Source organism: Pinus tabuliformis, chromosome X, assembly GCF_031772625.1.
Source record: "Pinus tabuliformis cultivar Carrire ecotype Pingquan chromosome X, CPIR1, whole genome shotgun sequence".
NCBI classification, from domain to species: Eukaryota; Viridiplantae; Streptophyta; class Pinopsida; order Pinales; family Pinaceae; genus Pinus; species Pinus tabuliformis.
Window position 1 is genome coordinate 1195162989 of NC_142308.1, and position 15301 is coordinate 1195178289.

General features: G+C 34.3%; 1 protein-coding gene across 1 annotated transcript; it reads right to left on the bottom strand.

Moving 5' to 3' along the window:
• Window positions 1–252: 252 nt before the first annotated feature.
• Window positions 253–840, bottom strand: LOC149144229 (FBD-associated F-box protein At2g26860-like). The gene has a single exon (XM_089452076.1). The coding sequence runs from the start codon at window positions 838–840 to the stop codon at window positions 253–255; it is 588 nt and encodes a 195-aa protein (XP_089308202.1).
• Between the last annotated feature and the right edge of the window lie 14461 nt (window positions 841–15301).

A 15301-nucleotide genomic window follows, 5' to 3' on the forward strand; every position in this document is an offset into this window, starting at 1 on the left:
TCAGTAACATTGCTCCCACACTGCATTTTAATTTTAGAGACTAAATACGAAAGTTCGCGAAACAACACTCCATTTATTCTCAGATCATGTATGATACTTGACTCCATCTCCAGATTCCTAAGCTTCAGACAGTTCAGCGTTAAAACCTCCAACTTACCACGATGTATAGAAAAATGTGTAAGGTTGGGGGCGGAGATAACCAGCTTCCTTAGGCCAACGTAGGAGCGTAGGGTAAGTGTCTGAAGAAATGGGCTATGAGAGAAAGCTGGATAAAGAGTTGTCTGTGAACTCCATGTTTTTGAAGGAGGAAGCAATGAGATGGTTGAATCCAGAGAAATAGGAAGGAAGATCTCTACGCTTGTAGTGAGAGAGCCTGAGAGTAGTGAGACGAGTGCCTGAACAAAGGGCAGGCGGTATTTCCATTACGAGTGCATCGGAATCACAGTAAATTTCGGGCGACTCACAAAGAGTCAGGTGTTGGACATTCTTAGAGGCTGCATATCTCACCCATTGCCATAGGCTTTTGCGAGTAAACTGCAGATAGTCATTATTGGTAATGTTTCTGAACAAATGAAAAGCCTCAATATCTGGCGAACGCAACAGAAGGAGGTTGGAGATTATTTTCTCCACCCTTGCAAAAGAGAGTGGATCTGGATCTGGGTTAATATTGGGCAGAAGAAGAATGGGAGAGATGGTAAGTTGGGGAATTTGGGTGTAGAGGAATCTCCATCTCTTCGACAGAACGGAACATCTGACGGCTTCTCTTATTGGAATTTTAGAGAGGATGAGGCCAAGCAATGGGTCTGGAAGGGCAGAGAGTATATCTGCCGCAGCCGGCATGACTGCAATTGACAAACCTTGAGGTAAAATGAATGAAGAGGATTTAAACAGGTAAGAGGACGTAGAAATGAAAGAAGTTGCAGCAGAACAGAAGGAAAGATTAGAGTAGTCGATAATGTAAACGGACTGATATGTTATCTTACCAAATCAATTTCCGGGTTTACTCTTCTCCGGCTGTCTATTGAGAAAATCTGGGTTCATAATAGATTATTCATATGAGCTGTTGTATACTGAGGTTATTTATGGTATTAGGAGCCGTTGTTTTTTGAGGTTATTTATTGTATTCATACAGCTAGAAAATTTTAATGGCTTTATTTAATAGTTGAAATTGATGTAAACAAGATTTCTAAAATTTTTATCTAAATCCTACCAAAATTATTATAATTGTGCGGACCATATTGTGGCCTCGTTATACTACCCTCATCACGGCATTCGAGACCCGGGGCAACTATTCGTACTCCAATATTAACTAGCGTGTGAGAATGTGTTCTCAAGGGACGGCGGCCAAACACTTCCCCTTATATGATGTTGATGTTTGAAAGTCCATCGACAATAAATGGACGTACATCTCAGGATTTCCGTTTAAATTGCATGCCGGGCAACCTTCCCACGCGTCAGACTCTGCGGCGGAATGTCCGTCCATCACATGGTCCTTCCACCCCGCCGCCACTTTGTAATATGAGGGGGGCTAGAGCTAACCAGTGATATATTGGGTATTTAATCCTTCAGAGCAGCACGCCACTTAGCCCGATAACATATTATTTAATGCCGAATTTGCTCGCACCCGTGTTATCGCGTTAAGTCACGCGCTGCTATGAGGGCATTAAATATCCAATATATGGCTGGTTAGCTCTTTCCTATGAGGGAGGGCGATTCCTAAATCCAACACTAATGAAAATTTAATGCGCCGGAGATAGTCAGATATAACACGCGCCCGAATGACTATAGGAAAAAAAAAAACATAGCGTATTACAAGGGGCTATCTCTGCCGCATGTCAGGAGCAATAAATTTTCTATAGTGTTGGATTTAGGAATCGCCTATGAGGGAGTAGTTTAAAGATATAAATTTTTGGAGGTTGATGTGACATTTGTATAGATGGATGTCATAGCCATGAATGACCATACATCAACTCTCTGGTGTATTTTCAAAATTCGCAATTTTAGACCATTCCTTTTACGTCACATTATAATGAACGAGAGCCCATACTGCCACCTCCATAGCAAAGTTAATGCTATGTCCTTACACTCTCTGACAGCCGCAGACAGCCTCCTTGACGTCATGGCGCCCTTACATGCTCGACCATGGATCATGGCATGCATCCCTCTCCGGCGATTACAGGTCACGCAGCTCCGGCGACTCTGCCGTCTGCCCTGCTCCTGCCCATCGACCCTGCCCGCCTCCACTTTGGCCTCCACTCTGGTGTATTGATGAGGCACATTTACCAACCTGAGGCACATTTACGAACCTTACCAACCATCCTCCAGGCAATTCAAACCCCCGACAATTCACGCATTGAACTCTGGCGAACAGAGGAGAGGTTACAACCATTGAACTCTGGCGAACAGAGGAGAGGTTACAGAAGGTGATTCAGTGCATGCAGCGCTTCGAGGATGGAAGATTTCAAACGCTCTTTCGACCTCTGTCTTGCGCGTATACAGGTATTATCGTATACCCCTGCATACCTTTCTTTTTCAGCATGGTCTAGCAGTGGTAGTAGCAACCTAGCCGGCGTGAAATTCCTCCCAATCTTCAGTAATTTCAGCGCATATAGCCCAATTGACATTCCAAGACAGGGCAATTTCATATATTTCCCAAATGCTTCATTAAATTTTACTTCTGCAATTGTAATTCCTATCAAATGTAACACTGGCTGCGTTTCAACTTGATTTATTTACTGTAATTAAGACTGGAATCGATCTCCAGCGATTTGGATTCATAGCACAAACTCAATAGGTGAAATGATCCTAGCAATTAAGCATTCTGCAATTCAACGCAATCAATGTCGATCCAGCACATAAAATCTCCATTTAATCAACGCACAACACATAAAATTCAGAATGCGACACCCGATCTGGAATTGGAACTATCACTGTGAGGGCTCTCCACGGGTTATAGGAAGGAACAAAACCAAGGCCCATCGTTTTAATAATGATAGAACTTTTACTGAATTTTTGAAAATGTAGTATACAGCTCAGTTTTTCAATAATAGAGGAGCTTTTACTGAAAGTTTGAAACAATATGCAACTGGACATTGGTGATCGAAAATTGCTTTTCGCAAGGTTAGTGCGCATCCTTTTCATGCCTCGAAGCCGTATTTTAAAAAGCCATATGCAACGCGACAAAGCCCTAGCATTTCAAATAGATTCCGAACGACATTTCATGTTTTATGAACTCTTCCCTGGTTAATGATCTGTAATTGATTTAGCACAGATTCCAAAACACGTTTCGATTGATTTAAAGATTTAAATATATTTTAAAGATTCAGAGGTTACAGCTCAATTTTCTCACTCTGCAAAACTGTCTCGTAAAAGATAGCAAATTTATTCTGGAGCAGTAATATATGGCAAAATTTAGATCGCAACTGGACTCACAGTTCGGAATAAATTTTATTTGACTCCTCAAGAATGCGGTGCCATGAAGAATCTTGTTCATCATTCTCACAAGCATCGGTCCTGGTCACGGTTAATTATAAGGAGTATTCCAAAGCCAAATGGCTGTGAAAATCTTATTTTGGTTGGAATTTGATTAATAAAAGGTTCAAGTTTCATTCGATTAGATGAATTTTTAAAAAATTAGGGTTTTGATGAAGTCAGCGCTCGCAAAATTTTATGAGGCAATGAAGAACCGTGTTCCGGAATTTTAGTTAGGAAAATCGAAATTTCTTCCTAGTGACGGAAAGTTAAAGTTTTAAAGAATCTTTTTTCTGCATGTTTAGTCAAATATCTTGTGACCGAAAGCATTTAAATATCGTAAATGCAGTAAGCAACCATTTAAAGATTCTAAATAGATAGAAAACTAGAAGTTTTTCCTCGCTCAAATATTTTTATTAATTTATTTTTTCCAACCTGATAAAAAAAGATTTAAATTTTTGAATATAATTATAATTTTGTTACGATTCAAATTTTTCTCCTAATGACTTGTTTTTCTCAAAAATCTGCTTTAGGATCGTAAAAATTTTCAATTAAATGTTTGATTAATAAGTATTCGTGTTTCCTATATCCGCAAAATCTTACAACAAATCATCTATCCTCATTTCATTCAATTTTATATTATACAAATGAATTATGAATACTGTAGGTATATTATACGCAGTGGAATCGGTAGATGAATCTGGTGTCATTTGTTTGGATGGAGAAATGGAAAACCATAGTAAAAAATCACAAAACAATTGCATAGTCTAATAAATGTGGAATATTGTTGTTAAGGAATCTGTTTAGTTATTAACGCTGTGAGTATATATACACAGTGGAAACAGTAGATAAATTTGATCTAATAAGTATAAATGGAGAAATAAAGAAATGAGGTACACATGGAAACAACAGAAGGTTCTGATGTCATAGGGAGAAATGGAGAAGTAAAGAAATGAGAGTTGACATTATTTACATTAAATATTAACACTTTAGATATTCAGACTAAAATCAGTTGATGAAAGCACTTACAGACTTTGTCCTTGCCGGATGTGCAACAGTAATGGCCTTACAATTGCCGGAGGCTTACAAGCCTTAGCTGTCCAAGCTTTTCTTCTCCTTTCTAATTTTAAGTGGAATGATGATGCTGGGATAAGCTGGATAGTTATGGTAACCACAAAAAAATAGATATGAATATTGATTTTTACTTTAAAGTGTTTTTATGATGTTTTTAACAACATTGTTGTTTACATATTCATTTATACGGAAGTAAGAAAATGGAGAAAATTAGACATGAATGGGAGGTAACTATCAAAGGGACCAAGCAAGTGTTCACTTGTCTTGTTGGTGGCTGTGCAGGGAATTTGAGTCGATCTAAGCTATCTGGCCTTAATCATCATCGGGCTACCACCCACAATCTCCCACCAATTCCTCCACGTCAAAGAGGTCGAGTAAGAGATGCAAATGCTACATGGGTGGTCAAATCAACAAGTGCAATTAAAAGGCAAAATGCCAAAATACAATATGATTTAGATGCAAGGCTATGTCGTGCACGACAACAAGCATATAAAAGATTTGTCAATGAAGAAATTCTTTCAGCTGTAAGTATTTATTAGTATTTATTTGTATATGATTTTTTATTAATATTGTCAATGAAGAAATTCTTTCAGCTGTAAGTATTTATTAGTATTTATCTGTATATGTTTTCTATTAATGTTTTCACAGTCAGTATTACATTTGATCAGCTTAACGATACTTCAAAGCAAAGGATTTGTGAAAAAATTCAACATTGGGATCAGAGTCTACCTCGTAGACATATGGAGACAATGAAGCACATAGTATTGCTTTAAAAGAGAAAGCAAGCACTGAGGTTCCCGATGATGTGGGGGAAGAAGGATTAGATGGGCACAACCATATATTAAACTTTGATGAAACTAATCAGGAGAATGACAACACAGTTGAGTCCATTTTTTTGCATAGATTAATTTTTTAGACATTTTAACATTAAATAATATTTATATTTATTATAATTGTATACTAATTTCTCATTGTTATTGATATGCATAGCCTAATCAACAAAATTCCCCAAATTCAAGCCACCAACTATTACGACGCTCACCTACATTTCAAGGTTTTCAAGGGGTTACTGGGCCAGTAAGTTTTTAATCCATATAACCTATTCCACTAAAAACATTAATATATAAATTGTTATGTTTTACCATAATTATGGGATGAGAAATGGATGTTCTGTATTATATATCGTTATCTTTGATTTTTTATTATTATGTGTGTGTGTGTTATTTCTTATTTATGGTGCAGGTGTTCCCTTTGGAACCATCACAATCAATGAAAACCCCTTGTCGAAGCCTTAAGAAGAATGGAAATGAAATGGTTCAAATGCTACAACCATATTCACGTCCAATGTCACAATGCAAGGTAAGATTATATTTATTTATACTCTTATAATTTTATCATATTTTTACATTTAATTCTATTTGAGTCACATACTTATATCTATGTATAATCTAATGTTCAGAGTAATGAACATACATCTCCTAAAACACCTTTGCACATGTATGATGGTGGACATGATACTCAGCAAAAATCACATTCTCCTCAACCATTGTGGCATTCACCTAGACTTCAAGATAAATTAAGAGAGGTAAGTTATATACTACATATATTAGCTCATAATAACATTGACATATTTTTTTATGACTAGTTAATGCATTTTCTTTTCATATTTGTTACATGTTCACCATATTCTCATTATATCTATATAGATTTTGATATTTATTGATAGCTAGTCAATGAATCGTCTTTTCATATTCGTTACATGGTCCGCATATTTTCATTATATCTATGTGGATTTTGATATTTATTGATAATGTTTTAATTTCCACATAAAACAAAAAAGATAAATGTTGATGCTGTGGTTAAAAGGACCAAAATCACGCCAAAGGACTTGAAAGCACGTGGGTTCAAGTCACGCAAACAATACATAGAGCATATATGCTCAACTACCATTGCTCTCACTAAACCCACTAGGTTTGCTATTTTGAAGGCTAAACATTCCAGCAAGTTTAAATGACTTAGGCTACAATAATATAACTTTAGCCATTGTTTTGTCTATAAAGGGGCTACAAGGACAATTTCAATATATTAACTTTCTTTTATAAGATTGCTGATCACAGTTTTACTTCACAGTAAGGTACAACAATACACATAAAGCTTTTATCCGTTGTACATAAGTATTTTAAGATATTCTGATTTTGTCTAGTTGAAGGCATCTGTTATGTTGAGTCATACCACAATATCAAAACCGCCTTGGGTGATGAAAACATTGTTTGAATAGAAAATGTTGAAGGAGCCAGACAAGTAGAACACACTAGGCACAGAACAATGCTTCACAATATAAGTTATATCATCTTATGTATTCATAGGTGCTGATCTGTGGCATCAATTCCCTGTTTTTTTAATAAGAACTTTATCTTATTCTCTTGAATAAATGTTTAATAAAATAATAAAGAATTACTGGAATGAGGAATCCCTGCTTTACGGATCATTATGTTTGTGATTCTTCTGTGTGCTGAAAGGCTGGATTTATGATTTGTAATGCGACATGAATTTTTACTAGTCATACTGTATTTACTGAAATGGAAATTTTGTTGGAAGTGCTTGGATGATTTTGGTAGTGAGATATGTAGGTGTGAAATTTGTATTTTCTATATATAGTGGAAACCATTTCCTTTTGGTAGTACTTATTTCTTGGATAGTTTGGCTAGAGTTGAGCATGTTCAGTGGCAAAGCGAACATGACACTTTTGTTACAGGAGTTGGTCTAGAAAGGACTTTATTGACATGGGTTTTGGTTGGTTTTCATCAATGTCTCTCACATGTAATCTCTGTATTCTTTAGACTTTTCAATACATCATTTTTTTTCCAAAAATTGTTTCCAGGTGCTAAATATGTCTTTAAAGTGCCAACATCATAAATATTTTAAATATATTTGCATGATATTCCTCTGAAGTACTGCCCCTCACTAGCTACGTTTGCCCTTATCTGTCTAACTTTATCCTAGCTGCTATCACATCAATCCAAGAAATAGTGAATCCGTGACTTTAAAGGCAAAATAATGCACACAAATATATACAAAGGAATAAAAACAGGATAATATATTCCTAAACGATTCAGTGCTCAGTCTCCTGGCATCCTTATCTAAGCATAATTAACAATATCTAATGTTATTAATTATTAATGTAGTAAACCGCTCCAAGACGTCATTATCTCCATATGTGACCGCATTTTTGAGCACCCATTTCAATCATCCCTCTGCTCACGTAGATAGCTTCTGGTTATGTTAATAGGTGTGATAGGTCTTCATAATTTTAGTTTTAAAAAAGGAAAATAATAATGTTGTAGATTTCAACTATATATCTTATAATTTTTAGTGGTTTATTTTAGAATAAGTTTTTCCAAAATTTTCATTCTTTAAAGAAAAATTATGACTGTTATAGATTTCAACTATATCTCTGTTCACATTAATCTAGTTATATGAATAGGTGTAATTTATTTCCACCTCGTGGTTTATTTAAGAATAAGTCTTCTACAATTTAGATTTTAACTATATCTTTGTCTACGTTAATCTAGTTATATGAATAGGTGTGATTTATTTCTACTTTAAATTTTTAGTGTTTTATTTGGTTTATTTTAGAATACATATTTCAAAATTTTTATTTTTTAAAGAAAAAATATAAATACTTCATAAAAATGTTGCAGATTTCAATCTTATCTTTCTTTTTCCTTTTTTTTTTCCCTTTTTTTTTCGTAGTTGGTTTTAGTGCAATTTTTTGGATTTTCTAGTGTAAAATTTGGTGGAAAAATCTGAGGTGAAATCTTGATTTGTGCTATTTAAACTAGTTTTTTTCACTGTATATAGGGACTCAGCACCCTCGAAAACCCCTAGGGCACTTCGTTTGCACAAGATTACCCATCTAGCTTGTGATTTCAATAAATTTCTGCTAGATTTTAGAGAAATTTGACGGAAAAAACCCTAGGGCACTTCTATTGCACAGGATTAACCATCAAGCTTGTGATTTCAATAAATTCCTCCTAGATTTTAGAGACATTTTATTAGAAAAACCCAGCATAAAAGCCTCCAAAAAGTAGCACTAAAGACAACTCTTTTTTTTCTACCGAAAATAGACCAGTTTCTTTAGTTATTCAAGTAAAAATAATAATAAAAAATACATACTATATCATTTATATAGCTCAGTGATGCATCTGGTAAGGAAAAAACATATAGCTATCAAATGGCAAAAAACTTCTATACATATAATTTTTGGTTATGTCAATAGGTGTGGTTTATTTCAGAGTAATCTTTGGTTATGTCAATAGGTGTGGTTTATTTCAGAGTAATTTCTAGTTATGTCAATAAGTATTATTTATCTCAGAATCAGCGTTTCAAAATTTCCATATGAATAGTATAAATTTCATAATATAAAAATATAATTTTTCTCATATAAAATTCTATGGGCAGGTTTCTAAAAGTTTTTACCTCCATTCTTTAAATCAAGGGTTTCTAGAAAGTTGTTTCTTATCTCTTAAGGATTTGCAGGAAGTTTTTTTGTGTCTTACCTCTAAGGGTTTCTAGGAATATTTTTAGAGTCTTACCTCCAAAATTCCACGGGTTAGTTAAATCACTCCATTTCCAATGTTTAAAATATGTTTCAATTTCTAACCTCCATTCTGATTTAAATTAAGGGTTTGTACAAATTTTTTCAATTTCTTACTTTCTAAATTTGGAATATTACTTACTCCCAATATTAAATGACATTGATATTTTAAAAGCTATGTTACATGGGAACGACTCCTAAGAGTTGGGAAACCCATTCCAATGGTTCCTGCGTTCCGTGGAGCTTTGGAGCTTTGGAGCTTTGGTGTTGCATGGGAATGTTCCCTTTTCAGGGGGAGCTGCAATGGGAGCTTGGGAAAGCTCTGAGCTTTGGTGTTGTATGGGAATGTTCCCTTTTCAGGGGGAGCTGCAATGGGAGCTTGGGAAAGTTCTGAGCTGTGGTGTTGTATGGGAACGTTCCCTTTTCAGGGGGAGCTGCAATGGGAGCTTGGGAAAGTTCCGAGAGCTTTGAAGACTATTTTTTTTAGTTCTCGCCTTCCTTGGGGTTGGGGAATACAAAGCCTATAGAGAAATATGTTGAAATGTCCACAAAACATGAGCCTAAGTTGAAAAGGTCAAAGACCCTTAACACCCATATCCTTAATTGAGAAATTGGAGCAATCTCTTGATGGGTTAAGGAAGTGTGTGACACCTCGATGTAAGGGCGATAATGAACTTTAATACAATCCAAACTCATGTATATTCGATTCCGTATATTATAATAATGACAATTATCTAAAGCATTTTGTGTATCTGTCATTTATTTACATATGCACTTTTCACCAATTTTAACAAAATTGAAATCAAATACTTTAGTTAAGATTAAGGTAAATTTGATAATTGTGAAAACTTAATTATTATTAAAATGTAAGTTTACAACAATTTCAATTTAGATTTAAATAATGTTTTGTTTCAAATTTAATGCATAATTTATTCAAAAAATATTAAATATTAATTTTAAAATGTTTTAATAAAATTAGTTTATTTATATTATATTTTTAAATAATAAATTTAGGTAAAAGTTTTACTAAATATATTTTTGTTAGTGCTTATTCATGTTAATATCAACTATGCTCTTTGGTACATTGACACCTCGATGTAAGGGCGATAATGAACTTTAATACAATCCAAACTAATGTATATTCGATTCCGTATATTATAATAATAACAATTATCTAAAGCATTTTGTGTATCTGTCATTTATTTACATATGCACTTTTCACCAATTTTAACAAAATTGAAATCAAATACTTTAGTTAAGATTAAGGTAAATTTGATAATTGTGAAAACTTAATTATTATTAAAATGTAAGTTTACAACAATTTCAATTTAGATTTAAATAATGTTTTGTTTCAAATTTAATAGATAATTTATTCAAAAAATATTAAATATTAATTTTAAAATGTTTTAATAAAATTAGTTTATTTATATTATATTTTTAATAAATAAATTTAGGTAAAAGTTTTACTAAATATATTTTTGTTAGTGCTTATTCATGTTAATATCAACAATTTTTTTTAATAAATTATTTTCAATGTGTTAAATAGAGTTATATTAATGTAGATTGTTCTATGGTATGTTGTAAAGGTTTCAAAAAATTTGGCCAATGTTATATATGAAAGATACCATCATAGCCATGTATTACCCTCCTATGTGCACTAAGGTAGGTTAAGTGGTATGTTGTAAAGGTTTCAAAAAATTTGGCCAATGTTATATATGAAAGATACCATCATAGCCATGTATTACCCTCCTATGTGCACTAAGGTAGGTTAAGTTATTTTATAAAATAATATTTATTGTACCTTCAATATAATAAGTGGGGCACCATGGTAGGGTTTAAAAAGATATATCCCATTGAACTTTTCATTTTAAATTGTATATAGAGCACCACACACATACAAGCACCGATGCTTTATATTCTAGTATGAGCACTTCTTTGTCTTGTGTTATTGAATTGTTATATTTCAGTATTCCTTCTATTCCATAATATATTTGATTTATTTTTAGAATTTTGGCAAACATATAAATCTATAGTTTTCATCTACATAGATACCATATATTGATAGTTGTTTTACCTAGCTAAACATTTAAAATTAGCCTACATTTCTATTTCTTTATTTTTCTTTTAAAAAGTTCTTAATAGTGTCACCTTGGAATTCAAACCATGCTAACTCTAAGCATGTACACATGTCACATCAATTAACAAAACTCACTATCGTTTGAAGTGCATCAAATAGTCATATATGAAATGTGCATAAATTTACTATGCTCTTTGGTACATTAACAAATGTATGGGAGCACTTATTGCAATACTCCCATATCATAATGTGTATCACACATCTTTGATAACTACACTAAGTGAATGAGAAGTGCATATTGATGGACATGGGATAATTAGGGTATAACACAGTAGGTGTTGCTACTTTACTAGAGAAACACACCACCATCCCATTTTTTTCTTTTTGTAAGTCATGTAATGCATTATCATGTAACAATAGCACCTCTTTTAGTGTTACTATGGATGGCTAAGTGTGTCATTAATGGTGCTTCTCATTCACATAGATACATTGAAGAACTAACAAACAACATTAAAATGAAAGTTAGCATATATATATATATATATATATATATATATATATATATATATATATATAACAAACAAATCAAAATACAAAGAAACTTTTCTTGGGAAAGTCCGGGGTGGTTGACAGAGAATGATCCCTAGTTTATCAGGGTCAAGTTAATGACAAAGAAAATAAGAAGACTCATTACTCAACTTTTAAGATTAAGTTATTATGCCAAAGATATAAATAATGGACAGGGAAGAATACCTTTCACCAATTAGTTGGTCCCTTGGTTGGATTTGTAATTGTATAGATAAAGTCTTGCATGCTCCAAACTTCTATAGAGATATGCTCAAAATCATCACATGACATTGCTCAAACCATTTACAATATAAATTATTAATGATATTAAAACAAGAACACTTGTAACTAACTAATATTAATTAATATCAAGTAATTAATTTCTCTTCTAAATCATGTATTTAATAATTAAATGAATTACAACATAGTTTCTTTTGGGAGAGAAGAGATCGCTTCGTATGTGTGTGTGTGCACGTGTGTTAATGTGTGTGGGCAATACTTGACATAATTCCAATGCCTTCATCAACAAAGGTTGTGTTCCTCCTAACTTAGACCACTTATAGACTTCAACTTTAATTACAACTCCTCATTATATGTGAAAAGGAAAACCAATAAGGGATTACATATCAAATTTGAGTAAGAGAGTCAACTTTATAAACAAAGGTTTGTGTAGAAGAGAACAATAAAATCCAAGGTTAAATTTTCAATATAATGCTCCAAAATAAAGGTACAAAAATGGTCAATTCCCCCTTCTCCATCACATAAACCTTATTTATACTCTCATAAGTTGTCTAAGTTCATTGGGAATAGAAATTAGGGTTGTTTAGTGTAACAACCTAGTCACTTGCACTCAAGAGCATGCAATTAATGTGAATTTATTATTTTTTCAAAAGTTTGGAATGCATACACACCGAGCATGAAGAGTACATGAACGACGTGCATATACGGAAGATATGCACATATATGAAAGTTAGGGATATACGGAAGATATGCGCATATCTTTCGTATATGCACAATTTCCGTATATGCGCATATCTTCCGTATATGCGCAATTTCTGTATATGGAATTTGTGCATATACGATGTAGATACATGAACGAAGATATGTACAAATTCCATATACGGAAATTGTGCATATACGGAAATTGCGTATATACGGAAGATATGCGCATATTTTCCGTATATCCCTAACTTTCCTATATGTGCATATCTTCCGTATATGCACGTCGTTCATGTATCTACATCGTATATGTGCAAATTCCATTACAGAAATTACGCATATACGGGAATTGCGCATATACGGAAGATATCTTCCGTATATGCACAATTTCCGTATATGCACAATTTCTGTAGATGGAATTTGCGCATATACGATGCAGATACATGAACGACATGATGTAAGCATGAAGGCCACTCTCCTTCCGTCATGTTCAAGAAACATGAATGCTACCTCTCAAGAACTGAACCTAGGATCATGACACAACAAAATATTCTCATTGAAGGAATGCATAGAATAAGAAAACACCTTCATTGCTTCCTAGAATACCTTAATGAATCTCCTTCTCTCCATTTATTTGCACACAAAATACAACCAAACAATTGATTTCCTCTTGGTCTAATTGACTCATTTTGATGGATCCCTCCCTAGTTTCCACCACTAACATATTTTAAACATGGACTCCCTCATAGGCTTGTCATGACCTAAGGGATTGTTTTCCTCCCTTTGTTCAGGTCACTCTTCCACAAGTCCTGTAGTTTAGTATTCAAACACCAAACTACTATTTGTGGGTTCACAAGTTGTTATCACTCTATAGCATGTGATGGTTCATAATTCACACACAATGTATCTCTAGTGAAGATTTTCCCTTCTTTTTTCATGACCATTTTCTTTGCATGAGAGCTCCAAGGTCCCTCCTTAGACTGTGGAGACAAACAGGACTTGCACAGTTTCCGTATATGTGCAGATACATAAACGAAGATATGTACAATTTCCATATACAGAAATTGGGGATATACAGAAACTGTGCATATATAGAAGATGTGCGCATATACGGAAATTGTGCATATATGGAAGATATGCGCATATACGGAAATTGCACATATACAGAAGATATGCGCATATCTTCTGTATATTCCTAACTTTCATGTATGTGCATATTTTCCGTATATGCACGTCGTTCATGTATCTGCATCGTATATGCACATATTCCATATACAGAAATTGTGCATATACAGAAACTGGGCATATACGGAATATATGCGCATATCTTCCGTATATGTCCAATTTCCGTATATGGGCATATCTTCCGTATATGCACAATTTCCGTATACAGGAATTGCACATATACGGAAACAGTGCATATACGGAAGATGTGCGCATATACGGAAATTGGGCATATACGGAAGATATGCGAATGTCCTCCGTATATCCATAACTTTCCTGTATGTTCATATCTTCCGTATATGCATGTCGTTCATGTATCTACATCGCAGATGCGCAGATTCCATATACAGGAATTGCGCATATACGGAAAATGTGCATATATGGAAGATATGCGCATATACGGAAATTGGGCATATACGGAAGATAGGCGCATATCTTCCGTATATCCCTAACTTTCCTGTATGTGCATATCTTCCGTATATGCACGTCGTTCATGTATCTGCATCACAGATGCGCAGATTCCATATACAGAAATTGCGCATATACGGAAACTGGGCATATACAAAAGATATGCGCACATCTTCCGTATATGCACAGTTTCCGTATATGTGCAATTCCTGTATACGGAATCTGCGCATCTGTGATGCAGGTACATGAACGACGTGCATATACGGAAGATATGCACATACAGGAAAGTTAAGGATATACGGAAGACATGCGCATATCTTCCGTATATGCCCAATTTCCGTATATGCGCACATCTTCCGTATATGCACAGTTTCCGTATATGCGCAATTCCTGTATACGAAATCTGCGCATCTGTGATGGAGATACATGAGCGACGTGCATATACAGAAGATATGCACATACAGTAAAGTTAGGGATATACGGAAGACATGCATATCTTCGGTATATGCCCAATTTCTGTATATGCGCACATCTTCCGTATATGCACAGTTTCCGTATATGCGTAGATACACAAATGAAGATATGTACAATTTCCATATACAGAAATTGCGTATACACTGAAACTATGCATATACGGAAGATGTGCGCATATACGGAAATTGCGGATATACGGAAGATATGCGCATATACGGTAATTGCGCATATACGAAAGATGTGCGCATATACAGAAATTGGGCATATACGGAAATTGCGCATATACAGAAGATATGCGCATATCTTCTGTATATCCCTAACTTTCCTGTATGTGCATATCTTCCGTATACGCACGTTGTTCATGTATCTGCATCGTATATGCGCAGATTCCATATACAGAAATTGTGCATATACAAAAACTGGGCATATACGGAAGATATGCGCATATCTTCCGTATATGCTCAATTTCC